The 19113-nt window shown below is 38.2% G+C and overlaps 1 protein-coding gene across 1 annotated transcript in view; it reads left to right on the top strand.

Moving 5' to 3' along the window:
• THSD7A (thrombospondin type 1 domain containing 7A) overlaps nucleotides 1-19113 on the top strand; it is a 200559-nt gene that overhangs the window by 82778 nt on the left and 98668 nt on the right. The window contains exons 3-6 of the mRNA XM_054384872.1: nucleotides 8121-8369; nucleotides 9996-10177; nucleotides 12010-12078; nucleotides 16541-16696. Coding sequence (XP_054240847.1) covers nucleotides 8121-8369; nucleotides 9996-10177; nucleotides 12010-12078; nucleotides 16541-16696 — 656 coding nt within the window. The remainder of the gene's footprint in view (nucleotides 1-8120; nucleotides 8370-9995; nucleotides 10178-12009; nucleotides 12079-16540; nucleotides 16697-19113) is intronic.

Below are 19113 nucleotides of genomic sequence, written 5' to 3'. Positions count from 1 at the left end.
AAAGGAAATACCCCCAAAAAGCTTTAATAAACATCTATTTAGACTATTGCCAAATAATTTGCTCTACCAATTTAAAAATTATTTCTAGCCTGAGATGTGCATAACTTTCACTGTATTGTTGGACTATGAAAGATAGCGTCCCTGTCTGAACACTTCTGCTTTCTTGTCTCCTTGGATCCTCATGATATCAGCAACAGCCCCACAACAGCTGTTGTTGCCACTTGTTTGGGTGTAGTAGAACTTCTTGTTGCTTTCCCTGTATTAGGCAATGCATTTTTTTCTGCCCACAGCAGATGTAATCTGTTTTCTCCTGTGAAGTGGAAAGCCTCAGTGGTTTGGGGTTTTTTAGCTGTGTGTCTTTGGTGGCAGAACTAAAGTTGTGAAAGGATCATGGGAAAGTAGTCTTATGAAAGGCACTTAGGTGGACAGTAGTTGAATTGTAAATGAATAAAAGTGGCCCCATTGTTTGTGTGATTATAACAGGCCATTGAACTGTGAGGTACTAACAGTTTCTCAGAACAATGCACGACGTGACCAACACTAAACAGTGCAGCTGCAGGGAAAATGAATCAGGACTATGTCATGAGGGATGCTCATTACATTTGCCACTAGGAAAGCATTCAGATACTGTATTTTCACTGACTTCTTCAAAGAAACAAGTGTATCCCAACCATAGTCTGAAACTCTCAAGGACAAATTGCATTTTATATATTCAGAGTAATTCATGGGGGTTATCTAAACCCTAGATTTAAATCACCGTTCTCCTAGTCCTCCTGTCTAGTACTTGCTCATTAAACAGAATTATGTTTTAATTTAATTTTATTTATGAGAAAATGAACTATTTTCTTCTTTACACCAAAGAGATTATCACAGTCACTTTCAAAATGCAGCTATGCCTTTGATCCAAGAATGGTGTAGAGTTCATTTTACTGTTTTACTTTGGAGGTTAATGCGTCCAAAAGGCTATATGAACGCTGAGAACAACACTGCACAGAAGGTAAAAAGCTTGTTGCAAGACATTGGGGCATTGTGCTTGATTCTTGTCTATCTATGTTAACTCTAAAGTCCCTATTACTCCTACTAAGTATCCTGTAAGGTTCAATGATGGTTAGATAAAGAGCAAGGAGGAGACCCTATATATGCAATATTAACATCCAGATGTGGTCCTAAATTGCACAAGGGATAAATAATCAGCATGAACATTACTGGACTTCCTTAAACTTCTTGACCAGTAGAGTGATCATCCAAGCTTGCCACAGAAAATCACACACATGGATACATGTATTTCAAAGGTTGATGTGACCTTCTGACTGACCAGATCATTTCGGCTGGACACATCTCTTACAGGGTGTGAGGATCTAGGCTGTGGGACTGCCCACAGGTACTCAGATTTCCCAGCAGTGTAAGCCTAATTTTTCTAGTATGCAGTGTTAAAGAATGGTGCGGTGCATGCTTTACCCCTTCACTGTGAGGTTATGCCTCTTAAAAACAGACATGGTCTTTGGAACTGTTTTAGCAATCTAGTGAGATTTAAGCAGACTTGAAGCAATCTATTGAGACAAGTAAAAGATGCTTGTACTTAAATCCTGTTTGAGTTTCTTTATTATTTTAAGGATTCTTTGGGAGCTGGTGGAATGTTCATTCAGAGCTGTGGGATGTATTACAGGGACACTGTTTGTCCAGCTCAGTAGTATGTTTTGGTGGAGGTTTTTAATGGTTGGGTTTTTTGAGTCATAAATCTACTGATTATTTTCCAAAAGCTTCCTCTATCTTTAGTTTACCCTTCAGTCAAAAAATGCAGTCTCTTACAAGCCTAATTCTGTCTACTGGTGTTTGTATGTGTAATTTTGGTTTTCAAGTGCTAAACTAACATCTGGTTTTGGTGTTCTCTAAGCAATATGTCACTGCTCCAAGTCTATCTGCAGACAAGTTTGGTCAAATGGGCTCGTATGTCAATAGTTTTCATCTTGTGGCCAGTGAGAAAGATTGAAAAGCATTTTGCTAATGGTATTCAATGATGTAATGTCTCACGAGACCAGAAAGACTTCAAGAGCCACTGTTATGGTTCTTGATGATACAGCTGGTTGTGGGAGATACCTGATGGTGTGCAGGACATTCAAGGCCAGGAATTTATTAATTTTTTCTGCTCTGAGCAAGCTTACTTTGTTGTTTGTTTTTTTTTTCTTTTACCCACCAGATAATCTGCTGTTCTTCCTTAGAATCTACATGAAACAGCTTAAAAACCTGTTAAATTTTGAGTTTGTTTAGTGTGTTGATTGTGTTTTCATCTGAAACCTTCAGAAGCATCTCCCTTTTTCTGCTGAAATGCTGACTCTCCTCATATCATACTCAGTATGGGTTTCTTCCAGACAGTTGGCAATTTTTGATTGTATCTTCTTCACTCCCCTCAAGCTTTTAGTTCATTCAGACAGTCTTGTTCTGAATGAATTGGGTGTTCAAAACATACTTGTATTATGTTGCTGGGATTTTGCTTTGGAATACAAGCAGAGCTTATATTTTCTGCTGAAAATGGAGCAGGCACCTTCAGAAGTGCTGGGCTGACCCCACAGCCCTTTCTGATCATAAAGGGCATGGGATACCTAAACCCTGGGATATTATGTAGTATGAGAGACACTAGGGGAGGAAGAGCATAATTTCTTCCTATTTTTTTTTTTTGTGTGTGTGTGTGGTATCTGACAATCTACATGATTGTTGAGTGTGTTAATCATGCCTGATGTGCTGAGCTCTCAGAAGGATACAGAGATCTGAGAGCATCTTCTTTCCACACCAGGGCTGAGGTTGGCTGTGCCGGGACTGAGGCAGCTGGGCAGATCCGAAAGTGCACTTACAGGGAACTCTAGAGCCACAGCAGCAACAAACCTGTGGACATAACTCACTGATCCACTCTTGAAAGATCACAGTTTTTAATTTACAAAACTTCACTTAAGTCCTTTTCCTGTTGACAAACACCTAGACAAAAGAGTTAATGAGAGACTGTTTACAGGACGAGGAGCAATGGTTTCAAACTCGAGTAGATTTAGATTGGATGTTAAGAATAAGTTCTTTACCATGACGGTGCTGAAACACTGAAACAGATTGCCCAGGGAAGTGGTTGAAGCCCCATCCCTGGACATATTCAAGGGGAGGCTCAATAGGGCAACCTGATCTAGTTGAGGATGCCCCTGCTTACTGCAGAAGGGGGTTGGACTAGATGACCTTTGGAGCTAGATGACCTTCTGGCCCAAACTATGTTCTATGATTTTGTGATAACGCATGGCTTTTGTTTCCCTTAAGCACCAAAAGTTTATGTTGGCATCGGTCTTCCTCCTAAACTGTAGTCATGTTATTCATGTCAGAACAATGGAAATCTCTGTATGTAATCGAAAGGGAAATCAGCTAAAGAAAAAAAATAAATATTTCTGAATTTCAAGAGAAAGTATACAGTGAACAAAAATAAAGAATAACAGCTGTGGAAATTTCATTAAGGAAAACCAAAGCTGAGCATTGATAACAGTGAAGGAATAGAGAAAATATGGTAAAATAATGTAGACAAAATTACTGAATAGATCATTTGGCTTGCATTGAGTTTGTCAGTTGGGCTCTATTACATTGTAGGTAAAAGCGATGAATAGCAGTGCATATTAAACATCAGTCCTCGGTGAATTAATTAAATTTATTGTGAAGGACATGTTCTCCACTGTACAATTTTAGATTTAAATTGCAAACCTCATGCTGGACTCTGTTGCATTTAAACACAAACAGCACTAAACTGATCTTCAGATCTTAATATTTTGGATGTATAGACTCAAATATCCATTAGCTTATAGGTCCTGATACAGTAATGTGCAGATATTTTGGGAATGTCCTCAGAACGAATCTTGAACAGTCCTCCAGTCCAGACTGGTTTTACATCCCAAAGTTGCACATGCAATAGGAAAGATCTGTAATTGCAGGACATAACTATGCTCAAAAGAAATGAGACTAAGTGAGAGTTCTTGAACCTACAAGGAGACGGGTGAGGAGAGAGTTTACAGAAGTTCACAAATGTTATTGAGAAGATGAATAGAGTATGTCTCCCTACTAGCTATCTACTGTTACCTGTAAGTAAAAAATGTATGTAATTGATTGTTTCCAAGATTACATAGGTGCCAAAATCTTATCTGGGTTCAGAAACTCTTGACACTAATTAATGGACCAAAGCTCTGTAAAGGGCTTTTTCAGTGCAAAGGTGCAACTTGTGTTCAGGAAGTCTTTAATCCACACTTCACAGAAAAATGAGAGTGTGTTGGAACCTTGTAGCTGAATACTTACTGTCTTTATTGTCTTTCCAATTTTTTCCCTCCATTTGCTACTGCCATGGCAGGTACCAAAGTGCTTGGATTATTAGAACCACTCAAACGTTCTTATGCTGCTGTTTGTCTTTTCTCATTAAATCTTCTGCCTAGGTGTGGGTCTATTATGATATAGGGGAAACTGGCAAAAGTAGAAAACCTCCTAGTTGCATGAGAAGTTATGTATAGCTCATGGAGTAAAATAAGTAATATTGCCATGTTTAAAATCTATTTATTTTTCTTATTAATTCTGCCTAATTTAGATGTAAATCCTATGGTTATGCACTACCATCCATTTGGCTTTATGCATTGCTTTATCTATTGAAAAAAATTAAAAGAATAATAAAAGAATTTTTTCCTGGTTGAGCTTATAGTGGGGGAAATTCCATTGGTCTCTTTCATGACTTTTCTAGGCAACAAAGATAAATTTTGATCTGAGATTACAGATACTGAAGTAGATTGTTGGCATATAAATCAAGTTGTTCTTGCCTTGAAAAATTGCAAAAGTATGATTAACTGTCTCATAGAAATTTAGCATACCTCAGAAAGAATTTTTACGTCTTCACTGGTATTTTATCAGACATTTAAATGCTTATCTTCCAATGAAGAGATGGCTTTCAACTGCTCAGTTCGCTCATTCATGCACAGGTTCTATGGTGCAATTTGCTCCAGGCTTATGTCTCAAGCTTCTTTCTCTACATGTCCATAGCCTTAATTATCCCATAAATTATTTTGAAATCCCTAAGGAGAACCTTTCTATCCAAAGTGATATTTAGTTTTTATTTATTGCTGTGAGAGCAAAAAATGAGGCTATGAAACGTGAGTAGACACAAATTCCTGACCACACATCTCCAAAAGAGGTTGAGCAGCATTTATGTTTTGCCTTGTGCCCTTTGAACCATCTCTGCCTTTTTCTTTAGTTAATTTATCCATTCGAAGTATTTGAGGTCAGGAATCGGTTTGATAATGGCTTAAAAGGGCTCATTTATCTCCTGTGATGTTTCATTTTGCTTGGGGTTGCCTTCTTTTTTTTCTACTCTGTCATCCATGTGTTTATATACTGTAAGCTTTGGTTTCCCAGTGTATCTGCCTACTGTCTGAAATGGTACTTTCTCAAATCACAGCCTTGCTTCAGACTGTATAATGCCCTCTTCCCTGTCACAAGGCAGACACTTAGGACACTGTCCTTCAAATATCTTCACTGGATTGAGAGCAAGGTCCTCCAGACTTTACATGTTACCCTTATGCTACCTTTTCTTGTATACAGTCTTTGCTGTTGATTTATAACAGCATTTCAGTGCAACTCATGCACTTTGATCATCCCCAGCAGTGATCTGGACAGAACTGTGTGGGTTGATGGTGAGAGCTCATTTGTGCACTCCTTGTGCTTTTTGAAAGGCTAACTTTGCATATACAATGTATGCTTGGATGTTACTGAATGGAGATATTTTGATGCAGAACCCTATAATGGTTTGGGTCAATTGTCTGTTTTAACTTCTGATCTGTTACTTGGCTATTTGCTTTTTTTCCTGTGAGAAGATTCATGTAGCTTTGGGTAACTAAATCAGATGTATAAATCCATCAGAAAGTGCAGAGCGATGTACATGAAATTAAACTTTGCTTTCAATTTGTGGAGGTCAATCTGTAACATAATCCTCAGTGAAGATTATTTATTTATTTGTTTGTTTATTAAAAAACAAACTGAACAAACAAAAAAACCCTCCTGAGACTGAATATTAGTCTTTCTCATGTAATGCTTTTCCCAAGTAAGTTTTGAAGCAGATGCAAAGCCCATGGACTATTACACATCACTAATTGATCTCTTGACTCCACAGCTACTTTGTGGTGGTAATTTTGTGCATGTTCCCTGGTAATATGTGTCTGTAATTACAATCAGACCCACTCACAATATGAGTGAAGAAGCTGGTTTTGACTGTTCTCCAAGGAGTCACATTGGGAAGGTGATGATGTGTCATCTGTTTTCCAGAAGGATTAACAAATACTGCCCATGTTAGAATCCTTAAGGAATAGATGGTTTCTTCAGTCATTAAAATGTGTGTCTGTGGGATAAATAAGTCTATGTCTTATCAGAGCTACAGAAACTGCTGCATTGAATTTGACAGTCCTATGCCAGATGGGGCTACATGAAAGCGAAAAAAGTCCATTATTAAAGAACAGCTTATCAAAAGCTTTGAGTGTCTTTCACCCCAAACAAAGTGTAGTTTCTGTCCTTAAGCAGAATAAATGTTGTCTGTCATGCGTTAGAGTTTCTACCCCCACACCACCTTTTACGTATTAAGAATGTAAGAAATCCTCTACTAAGTAATCCCCTATGGTCTGTCAAGCCCAGCAGTGTCGCCAGCCTATTGTCTCTAGCAATGGTAAAGGGAGATGCTATTTAAAGACCAGATATGTGAGGCCTGGCTGCCTTTTGCAGTCCATTTCCCCTTTGTATTTCTCCAGCGTCCAAAGTCAATGTATTATGCATGGTGGCTTGGATATCATTGTCTAGTCATTTTAGTATCCATGTAAGGACTTATTCCCTACAAATTTGTCCAAACTCTTTCTGAACCTCCTGACACTGTTTCCACAATCCAGATCTGTTAGCAAGATGTTGAATTGTTCTTTCTCTTCTGTCATCAAGTATCCCTGTTTCTACTACTACCAAATTTTATTAATAGCGGCTCAACACAACGTTGGATATATGGGTTGGGCAAAATTTGATGTAGCAACACAATTGTTGTAAATATTTGTAATTCTGTATTGTTTTGTGTTTTCCTCAAAACAAAACAACCTTTATTGTGTTGCTTATAGGACTAGTACAGAAAAGAACATTTCCTTGTGCTATCTGCAACACCATTAAATCTTTTTCCTGCCTGTTTAACTACTTCAGAAGCCAGACTTTTATTCCAAAACAGTCACGATAACATATGTTTATGTTGTAATTATATTTAAAATGTCAAAGTTATGATCACTTCAGTTGTAGTTTAGCTTTTCTGTTGCTCTTTTTCCTATTGTGAATCAAACTTTAAAGTAGAAGTGTTAATTTCTACTTAGCAATTTTAAAATGGAGAGGCATTTAGAGGGAGAAAATCTTGCTGAAAACCTATGTAATATGTTAATGAAGCAATCAGACGGTGAATAGAAATTAAATGATGGTCTTCAAGAGGAACAGGAAATTAAGACTATGGACTTGCTGTAGTGAGGAACACTCTTTTAAGGGAGAGATAATTCCTCTTTTAGACCATAAGGCATCTCTTTTGCAATATATTAACTGTTAATAAAGCAAATTATTACTGACTAGGTATTCGGTATATTTGACTTTGTGTTTTCGAACAATTTGTGGTTTGGAAATGAGGAGAAAATTACATTGAGTTGAGCACTTGGTTCTCTTTAAAAGCATCGGGTAGCTGTCTCTGTTATTGATCTTTCACTTTCTTTTTGCACTAAGAAAAATAGTTGAGTGTACCTAGAAATAAAATATAAGCAGTCAAAGTTAGATTTAGTTCCTCTTTTGTACTCATATGTATGTATAAAGATTAATTTAATTTTTTTTTTTTTTACCACAGATACACGATGACCAGTACTGGTCATTTCTAACTATAGCAAGTCTTACATATCTGATTTGAGTTGCTCTATCCAAAAGCCCCTTTGCCTGAATTTTTGGGATCAAGTATGTGTGGACTGGAACTGAACAGCTTGACAAATATTTACTGACTTTGTGTATTGCAATGGATGTCGCTTTTCTGTAGTTGATGTGCTAAAAATTTTAATGTTCTCTTTTCCCAGCTTCTGCAAGCAGGAGAGATTGCCCATTACATTCCAGTCCTGTGTGATCACAAAGGAGTGCCAGGTGTCAGAGTGGTCAGAATGGACCCCCTGCTCTAAAACCTGCTTTGACATGACAACCCCTAAAGGGAATCGTACCAGATCACGGACCATAAAACAGCTCCCTATTGGCAGTGAAAGCGAATGCCCACAGTTAGAAGAAACAGAGCAGTGTGTTACTCAAGGAGATGGTGTGGCACCCTGCATTACGTAAGTTGGATCATTTCACTTCTCCCTGTACTAAAATGAAGACGTTTAATTAAGCATACAGGGCTGATGATGTAATATCAGCCAAGTCATTATTAAGGAAGTCATAGGTTGGATTTTTATTTTATTTTTTGCCCATTGCTTATTCAGTGTTCTTCTTGAAAGCCTGAACTCTGCAAATTCCTGCTATTTATAGTGAAATCACTTCCTTCTCTAAGTAAAGGAAAAAATAACAAATAGATATTTTCTCGTTAATGTTAACTCTTCAAGGAGAACATTTGTGCATTTGAAGGCTCAGTCAAGACCATAATACGTTAATTGTATTATTTTCTCAGTAATCTTTTTTCCTACATAACAGATTCATTGTTTTCTCAAGTACTTGTCTATTTGTAGACAAAATGCTGACATAAGAAGGAGGTGATAAACATCTACTCAGCAGCCAGATGTTTTTACTGACATTGGTGTTCAATACAATGAAGGCAGGACTGGGCCTCAAAGAGAAAGTGGGAAAAGCCAACACTGACACTTAATAAATCAACCCTGTTTAAAGTTTAGGAGAAATGATAGCACTTTATAATTCAAGAGATTGTTGTAATCCATATCAGCTAATCAAGTTTAATATTCAAGTCCCAGCTGTTCTTTTTCTTTATCAAACTGAGAAGAGGGTCTGGGAAAATGTCTTCTGATGTTGGGTAGATATTTTTCATTTAGGATTTGAAATGTCATCTGTTCCCTTCTTCAGCCACGTTAGGAAGCAGTTAATTTGATTTTTCTTTAAAGTGCTTGTTGAGTAGAGAATCCTGTGGCATTTCTTGTGGTTTGTGATCACAACTGGGGTTTTAACTGGGAGTCATAGATCTCCTTTCCTTTGCATTCACTGATTAGAAAGCTCACAGTTTGGTGTGTTTTGTTTTGGTGGTGTTGTTTTTTTTTTTTTTTTTTTTTTTTTTTTTTTTTTTTTTGCATCAGTCATCAGTACCCAGCAGGGACGCTTCAGTACCATAGAGCCATCTTCTTCTTGACAGTGAAAAAGGGACTTACTGAAAGGACTTTCTGAAGTAATAATAATAAAAAAAATATAATTGTAGTTTTATCTTGGTAGTTGAGGGAAACTGCTGTCTGTTATCAAAGATGAACAAGAATCTTGTGGGTTGATTTTTGGGTGATTGAGTTGTGGGGTTTTTTTCTTTCTCCTTTTCTGCTCTTATATTTTTCACTTTTTTCTTTTTGCACATTTCTTTGATATTTTGACTTCGGTTCATTTAAATTGTCTAGCTGTAAACAAAAGCCAAGAGTTACAATCGTGAAAGTTAGCTTATCTGAACATAGACTGTATGTCTCTGTATATCAAGGTTTTCTTTTCTCCAGTGAAATATTTATATGTGCACTATATTTCAGGAATTGAAAGGGAAAAAAAATCTTCTAAAAAAGTAATGATTTAAAAAGTGAAATAATAGAGGAAAAATTTCCAGCCACATAAAATACCAGACTTAATGCATCTTTGTGTACAAGACATTGTGGTGCTCAAGCCTGTTAGAAAGTTTATAAAGATGTCTCAACTTGTGTAACCTGATGCTGTGTAAAATGGCTTCCTGATTTCTGAAGACCCAATTAATCAATTTGATCCAGGTATGGTTGGCGGACCACAGAGTGGACAGAATGCCGTGTCGATCCTCTCCTTAGCCAACAGGACAAGAGGCGAGGAAATCAGACGGCGCTTTGCGGAGGTGGCATTCAAACCCGGGAGACCTACTGCGTGCAAGCGAATGAAAATCTCCTCTCCTACTTAAATACCCTTAAAGAGAAAGAAGGTAAATTGAATTACTGTGAAATTAGAGCACTTCAGCATTACAGAGCTCCTTGACAGCCATTGTCATCGATCATGAGTGCCTTCTTACCTTGCAGGTTACTGTTACTTTCTAGTTTGGATGAAAATACTTAATTGCAGTAGAAGAAATTTAATTCTCTATGCTGCATATATTGCTTCTTAGCTACAAATTACTATTTCATAGTATCTTAGTATCAAAAATATTGTCTTAAGTGAAGAAATTACCTCAGTAAGAAAGAATCATGAGAAGGTGGTTCAGAAAACTTGGATTCTGTTCCTTCCTCTGCTGCACATTTCCTGGGTGTTTCAGGTGGGTGATGAAGCTGTGCAGTTTGATACGCAGGTGGATATCTATTCTATCATATAATCTCAATATAAAAATATGTAAAAATATAAATAGATTTCATTCTCAGGGAGTTGTTGGGGGAGTTTGTTGGGGTTTTTTGTTTATTTCCTCCTTTTCTTGATTTGGTCAAGTTCTGAAGTTGTTTTTACGACTTCAAACCAATATAATTTCGTGTGTTTGTTTCCCTAACTGAAAGAGAGAAGAGATTATTCCTTGTCACTGTTACAGCTTTTACAGCTTCTTAAGAGAAAACAGCTTAGGACACAAAATCTGTAATTCCTTTGGTAATTTACCAATTTGTTCTTGGTTTAAGAACAACACTTGAGTTTTCTCTCTTCCATCTATTTCTGCATACTAATGCAGCACTAGAGATTTAGGAGGAGTGAATTAAGCTAAATGTGTTTAACTTGTTAATTAAATTTTATCCTCTTCTGTAGCAGTTTCATACAAACAGGCATTATTATTAAAAACCAAATAAATAAATACAACCACTTAATTCAGGAAAGTCAATGTCATTATACAAGTTGTGTGTAATACAACATTTAGACTTGAGCTGACCAAACCATGGGCTAGTGACATTTCTGCTGTGGGTTAAAGGTAGTCTTGAACTTGCCGTAGAGGTAGGGTTTGTGGAGACTATTAATGCCAACATCCATTTCAGTGGGACTGCTGGGATCGGTAGGGTGTGACTTGTGTGCTCCTTGGGCCTCACATCTGTATTGGTTAAGGAAGAAGCTTTCAGGCCTCTTTGTTTAATGCAAATCAGCTTCCGCCCAAGGGCTTTTAGTAAATCGCCTCTGCAGAACAAAGTTTTGATGCCCCTGCCTTAGAGTAAAGGAGTAAAACCTCCCAGCTAAGGAGAGATAACAATAAAATCAGTGGCAGCTTACTGTTCAGAATGATGATTAGGATTTTGGTAGGCTGTGAAGTCTGGCTGGCTTAGGCGGGTGTGAAATCTGCCCTTATCAGCCTGTGACAGGAATACGCGGAGCCCATCAGGAGGTAATCTCTGCAGGCCCCAGAAAGCTGATTAAAATGTAACTAGTCTTTGAATGCATAAACATGAGAACAGTTTTTCAAGAGCTCAAACTAGGGGTGAAGTGGGTCTTACTTGAAAAAGGAGCTCTGGGGTGCTTCCATATTAGGAGACAGATTTTCAGAAGAGCTGCTTCTCCACTCATCTTCCCTCTCTCTCCCCTCCCATCTTGGATTCAGTGTGGGCAAGAGCTGCTTTCCAGGCCCTCCTAGGAATAAGCAAATGAGTGCCTCTAAAAAACACCATCATTTGAAAACAATGAGTAATTTGAGAACGAGGATCAGCTAGAGGAGACACCTACTAGTTTTTGCTGTGGGGAAATGCCTTCATTTCAGTGTAGCTTTCTGTTGGTTTAGTGAATGCTGTCTTGGTAAGGCTGCTTTAAAGACCTCCATTCACATATACTCACAGTGGCATTTCCCTGTTATTTCAGAAAGTCAGTCACAGAGCAAGTCGAAGGCTAGTGCTGCACCTCTGCTATCCATCACTTTTGAAATAACAGGTAGGTAAATTAAAGCCTCCAAGCTGGCCTTTCAATCAAACGTGTGCAAAGGAGGCAATGTCCCTTTTGGGGGAACTGCGTTGTCTGTATGTGTATAATTACCATGCTTATATAGCTCTAAAATAATTTAAGAGATTTATGCATTCTCAGGAAATTTCAGATCAGTTTGAAAGCGAAGCTAATGAAGCTCATGAGCCAGCAAGGATTCTAGGGCAGTTCCCTGCTCCACTCCTGAACCATTTTAGCAAGTGACTTATTTTCCTCCCTATTCTGAGCACTGGAATTTGCTTTATTGCATTCATCACAGCTGCTATTTCCAGTCCCTTCTGTAGTTTTTAAACACAGAGTTAAGGCTCCAGTAGGAATTTGAACTTTTATTACTTAGCTGAACCAGAATCCTTCATGGCATTCAGGTCTGCATTATCTCCCATTAGAATTCATAAATTTAGATTTGACATAGATGAGGGAGTATTTGGTGCAGTAATTATGCAGCTGACAATCAAGATTCCTGGAGGCCACTCTTATTCTCCCATTTACTTGCCTCTGACTTAAATTGTTTCATCTCTATTCACATATTTAATGGGTTTAGCCATTACATTTCTCTCACTGTAAGCCTATAGGGTAGATTGTGTCATCTTTTGCCAAGTACCTTTAAAACCCTTGATGTGGAATAAGGATGGGAGGAAAGTTCCTCTATGAGCATAGATTTGTTCTAGATCTGCAAACATACAAAGAAGCTGCTTACATGCATTGACTTGTGTAGTTGCTTAGAGGATCAGGCCCTAAATTATCTGATGTCTTTTGGTAACAGCATTCAGTGTTGTAGAAAATGAGGGGAATAACATGTATTCATAGAATCACAGAAACATTCAGGCTGGAAAAGACTCTTGGGATCACCAACCATTAACCCTACTCTACAAGGTGCACCCCTAAAACATATCCCCAAGCATCACATCCAAACAATCTTTAAACACATACAGAGTTGGTGACTCAACCACCTTCCTGGGTAGCCCATTCCAGTGCCTGACCACTCTTTCCATGATTTTTTTTTCCTAATGACCAGTCTAAACCTACCCAGTTGCAGCTTGAGGCTGTTCCCTCTTGTTCTATCACTCATTACCTGTGAGAGATTACCAGCTCTAGCCTCCTCACAGCATCCTCTTTTGGTATTCTGTTGTTGGTGGTCATAATGTGTTCTGGGCTTGGGTTTTGCTTGTTTCCAGTGAGAGCACTTTAATTGCAGAAATGTCCTTCTGCTGTTTTCTGTGAAACCAGTGCATCATGACCAGAAGGAGGAACATCCAATTATGCCTTTTATACTGATGCAGCCACATGCAAATTCACTTTCTTTGCCAGCCTGGTTGTTACTGGGCACTGGTCTGTTGAGGGCTCTTGGAGAAGAATGGGGAGGTTGAACCCTTGATGAATGTAGCAAATGCTTAAGAACAGAGCATTGCTTTTTCTTTTCAATTGTTTTTAACATGCAGTCATTTTTAAGGTATTTTAAAGGGTATAAAATATAGTCAGCTAAAGTTTTCTCATGTAGTAGATTATTTGAGGACAGAGTGACTGAATCTCAATTTAGTTTTTAGGTCACTATTTTAGATCTGGGTCTGATTTTGTAGTTAGATTGAAGAAGAAAGAGAGATTATCAAAATGCTTTCACTTTTATTTCCATTTTTGGCCAAAAATTTTGTCAAATTTCACAGAGAGCTTGTAGTACTGCACGCAATCTAATCAGCATTCAGCATCACTGCTAAAGAATAAAGAGCAATCTTTATTGCTGCCACAAGAGATTGAAAGGACAGAGATAAGACATGGTTTTAAATGTTAAATTTCTGTATCCAACATTATATTCTCTCAAAGACTCTTTGCTAAACAATAAGCAACAAAAGCTGAGCTCATTTATACTTTTTTGATGCTGAAAGAAATCCATTTATATTAATGGGAGCAAGATGTTCACAAGATAGCCAAGCAAGGCTAAGTTTTCTTATTGTCATCTCAAAGAAAGAACCTCCGTGAAGTACATCCTGAGTGCTCAATGATGAAAACATTTTTAATAATATGGAATACAGCTTGCCTTTCTTACTGTTGAATTATTTTGTTTTAAAAGCAGTATATGAGAGATCTGGTAGCAGATGTTTTGACATATTGAGAGATTTATTGATGCCACTTACCTATCCCCAAAGCACTTCTTCCCCTACACTCTGAGTGGTGGAAAACACAGATACTTTCTGAAAGTTTTCATGATAATTTCATTTAACCATTTTTTACTGACAAGATCTAGAATTCCAACTGGACAGATAGTTCCAAAAAATTGAAATAGTATTCCTGTTCCTTAAGTCACCCACTTCTAAGCCAAACATAGTCACAGTTCCTCATATTTTAGAATTTCAGGACTATCACAAATTTAAGTTGAAACCAAATAGATTGGAGTGGTAGCACACTAGTACCTTCTATTGGCAGACTGAAAAAAAATCTGGATGAGATATGGAACATGATAGAATGACAAATATGAAACTGTGCTATTTAAAGCTTCCTGGTGAAATGTCTTTGTTGTTTTTCTGAGTAACATTCCATGAAAATAGTGTGATGGTGAAGTGCTTTATCCTGATGCAGACTGGGGGTGAAACACAGCATTCCTCAGAATGCTTTCTCTGTTCCCTGAAGCAAGGCTGTGTCTCAGGGGTGTAATTGACCCTTAATTGTAACTGTCTCACTTGGGTAATTCCTCGATTAAATCAAGGTTAAGAAAGTGCAGTTAGCAATTCCTGTTATTCTTTTCTTATTAGAAACTATTCAATATACAATTCAATTACAGGTAAATTATGTTTATGTCCATGTTCTATATAAGATATGCATATTATGTTGATTATCATGCACATTAGGTGTGCATGTCAAACTTTTTTGTAAAACTAAGTGTTCTCTCATAAAATTTAATTCCAACATAGCATTATGCAAAGGGAGGTGTATTAGTTCTCATATAATTTTGTGTTAAGAGGTTGGTGAGCAGGAGGCAGTACTGTTGAAGGACTTATCTGCCATCTTCATGCTTTCATTATATGAAACAACACGGTGTAAAAGAGTGCCCAAGGAGGCAACATGGGAAAACAAAACAGGGTGATGACTTTTTTATTCCCTTTACCCCTTAAAAAGTGAAAACTGAATGCTTTTTATGTAACTGGAAAGATTAACTACTTAGAAAGTTTGAATGGAAAGACACATATGTATCTACAAATGAGGCCATATTTTAAAAACTTAATGTTTACTTTAATATTATAGCTGTGGTTATTGATCTCGTCTTTCAGAAGGACATTTTATCATATTCTGAACTTATTTCAAAATATGGTTCATCAGAGAGCTCTTTCCATCAAAAGAGATTATTTGTAGTGTTGGCAGAAAATTAATAAGGTGTCTTTCCTGTGAAAAAATGCTGAGGGAGTAGGATGAGATTGTTTTAAGGAATTGTATGTTTCTTCAATCAACCAAAGCGAATGACTATGGCAGACTTCACTTTGCCTTCTAGCAGATATTCTCTGCTTAATGTAATATTTTGATGAGCCCTATATTATTAAAGAGCACTAAAATCTTCCATGTAATGAAAAAGTACAATTTTTTTTTTAGAGTTCTCTGCCTTACTTCTGGCACCATACAGAGTTGTCTTATTATTTCTGTAACTTGGGAATTCAAAAGAGAAAAGTATCAAAGGAACAGGATGGCTTTGGCCTATTCCAGGGCTTATTGATCCTTAAGGAATAGAGGAATCTGCCTTCACATGTTTCTTTGTAGATTTATAATAGCTTAATGAAAAAAAAAATCAATTGTCTTGTGCAAAGTTTTAATAATTTTAAATCACTATATATTATATGCAAAACATGTATTTGCCTAAAACAAAGCCTTTCTTGAAATAAAGCTGCTACTGCACAAATCTTACTGCTGAGTATGCACTTGAAGGTCTTTAGAGTAAAAGAAAAAACAAAATGTGGTCATATTTCTATGTGTTTCAGGTTATAGCTTAAAAATAATCTTTTAAGTATTAATTAACCAGGCTTTTGAAGTTACAGTATCATATAGGAGCAAAGGGATTTATACAGTTTTTTTTACAGTTTCCTAAGTGAAGACATGCTCACTAAGACAGCAGGACATCAATTTGCACAGAGTGCAGTGTGAACAACTGCTGTTGTAACATAATCTATCCATTAAATGAAAGGACAAGGTCCTAGAGGGTGCTACAATATCAGTGGTCCTCCTGACTCCACGTAATTGGATTTGGCTCTGTTCATGCAGAGAGTAAACTGACTTCTGTTTCATTTCTCCAAGAGGCACTTTTCTATCACTTCATCTTTAAGAGGGAAATGATGAGACAGCAGCAGCCTTTCTGAATGAAGGATGGTTCTTTCTGCTTAGAGCTGAGAATTCAGACCAGTGACATGTGAGAAATGTGTTGACTTTGTTTTGGCAGCCTCGAGGCCCGTGGACCGTAATCTGTGTACAGGACCTCTACCCAGCACCTCCCAGTTGTGCCATATCCCCTGTCCTACAGAGTGTGAGACCTCGGCGTGGTCAGCCTGGGGACCATGCACCTATGAAAGCTGTGATGACCCTCAGGCCAAGAAGGGTATGTAAAAATGCAGCAAAGCCTCTTAGTGGTGGTTATTTCCTAATCCTAAATTACTAGGCATATCTGTCTATGCAAGCATACTAAATTTTGTACCAAGAAGGGTGTATCTGGTGCCTCTGAGCATGGGTATAGCCTGTTCAGGATGGAAAGGCCAGGAAGGAGAGATGGTGGAGTAGCCCTATTTGTTAGGGAATGTTACAAGTTCTAGACCTTAATGATGGTGATGGAAAGGGATGAGGTATTTAATGCCTTCACTGCCTCAGTCGTCAATGGCAAGACCAATTTTTCTGTGGCTACCCAGGCCCCTGACATGGGAAAGGCTGTGGATGTTGTTTATCTGGACTGTAGTAAAGCACATGACCCCATTTCCCATAGCATTCTCTTGGAGAAACTGTCTGCTCATGGCATGGACAGGCACACTCTCCACTAGGCAAAGAACTGGCTGGATGGCCAGACCCAATGAATGGTGGTGAATGGAGTTCAATCTGATTGATGGTCAGTCACAAGTACTCCCCAGGGCTCAGTATTTGAGCTGGTTTCGTTTGATATCTTTATTAATGATCCTCACAACAAGGGGATTGGCTGCACTCTCAGTAAATTTGCAGACAACAGCAAGTTGGGCAGGGGTATTCACCTGCTTGAGGGTAGGAGGGCTCTTCAGAGGGATCTGCCTGAAGGCTGAATCGATGAACTGAGGCCACTTTGATGTCATTCAAAAAGGCTAAGTGTTGAGTCCTGCACTTAGGTCACAACAATCTCATGAAATGCTGACAGTTTTGTTCAAGAGTGGTTGGAAAGATGCCTGTTGGAAAAGGACCTGGGGCTATTGGTTGATGCCCATCTGAATGTGAGCTAGCAGCATGCCCTGGTGGCCAAGAAGGCCATTATCATCCTGGCTTACATTTGAAGTACTGTGGCCAGCAGAAATAGGTGAGGCCACAAGTGAAATACTGGACAATAGGAGGCTCAAGGTGGGACGACCTCAGTCTCTCCAACTACCTGAAAGGAGGTTGTAAGGTGGATGTTGGTCTCTTCTCTCAAGCAGCAAATGATAGGATGAGAAGAAATGTCCTCAGGTTGTGGCAGGAGAGGTTTAGTTTGGATATAAGGAATAATTCTTCACAGAAAGGACTGTCAAGCGTTGGAAAAAGCTGCTCAGAGAAGTGGTTGAGTCACCATCCCTGAAGAGGTATTTAAAAGACATGTACATGCAATACTAAGGGACGTGGTTTAGTGGTAGACATTGCAGTTCTGGGTTATTGGTTGGACTTGGTCTTAAAGCCCTTTTCCAACCTAAATGTTTGAATGTGAGTCTAAAAAGGAGGTCTTTGAATTAAGACTATGTTTAGCATTGCTTCACAAAGGCTGGCAAAAATGTAGACTGTTTACTAAGTTCTCAGGGTCAATCTGGATTGTTAGAGTCAAATTCCAATTTCAAGCCTTTGTCTCAAACTGAAGGAGATGCAATTTGTATATGTGATGAAATCACAGTTTTGGCACTGTTTCTGGAGGATAGAAGCAGCCTTCTAGGTGCATAGTGTCCAAGCCACTCAAAGATTTACTGCTGAGTAATAGTAGGTTGTGAAGCATGCTTTGCAAAGAGTTGGGACCATTTGCTGTTCATAAGTGACACTAGTTGATTGGTGACATATGTGCTGGTTTCAGTTTTCACATATTTTTTCAGTTTATTCTTATGCAGAACAGATTGTAGTAACCTGTTGTCAAAACAAGAAAGGAAGAACAGTGACAAGGACCTCATGTAAGAAGTCTGCAGGTTCCTGGCTGCAAATGGTGAAAACTGGCCTAGTCATTGCTGCAACCTGATTATCTGACAAAGGCTGAGAATACAGACTAGCCTTTGATTGAAAACACTCATAAGAAAGGGGAGCCACATATGTCTGCTTGAGCAACTGTAATTACCACATTAGCTTAGTGTAGCTTCCTCCTGGGGTACTGCTAGCTACACTTCAGTCTGGGCATCAATAATGCAAGTTTTACAGTCCTGTCTCATGGTAATGTGACCCAACCTTGATCAATTCAAGAAGGAAAAAAATAGTGTGTAAACCCACTGGATTGACTCTTCTCTGATTATGGCTGTCAAATAATCTGTTATTTCTGTTGCTGTTCCATTGCTGAGAGATTGTGCTGCATTTTCAGGGGTGATGTTTAGGTTTGTGAGACTGTTTTGGGCAACTGCCTGATGGAAATGTGTTAGGATGTGCTTTATGCAAGTCTTTATTCCTGCATGCATGAGCAAGGATCTTTTCTTAGCTGACAACACTTCCCTCTTATCTGGAAACTCCTCTGTTTTATTTTCTAATTGCATTGATAGTTTTGAGAGAAGGATGTGAAAGTTGTACAGGCACTCCCAGTTTTAGCAGCAAGTCTCTATGTGTTTCAGGAATGGCCCTTTA

This window comes from Indicator indicator, chromosome 11, assembly GCF_027791375.1.
Source record: "Indicator indicator isolate 239-I01 chromosome 11, UM_Iind_1.1, whole genome shotgun sequence".
NCBI lineage: Eukaryota > Metazoa > Chordata > Aves > Piciformes > Indicatoridae > Indicator > Indicator indicator.
The sequence above is the reverse complement of the archived record's forward strand: the minus strand, read 5'-3'. Positions and strand labels throughout refer to the sequence as shown.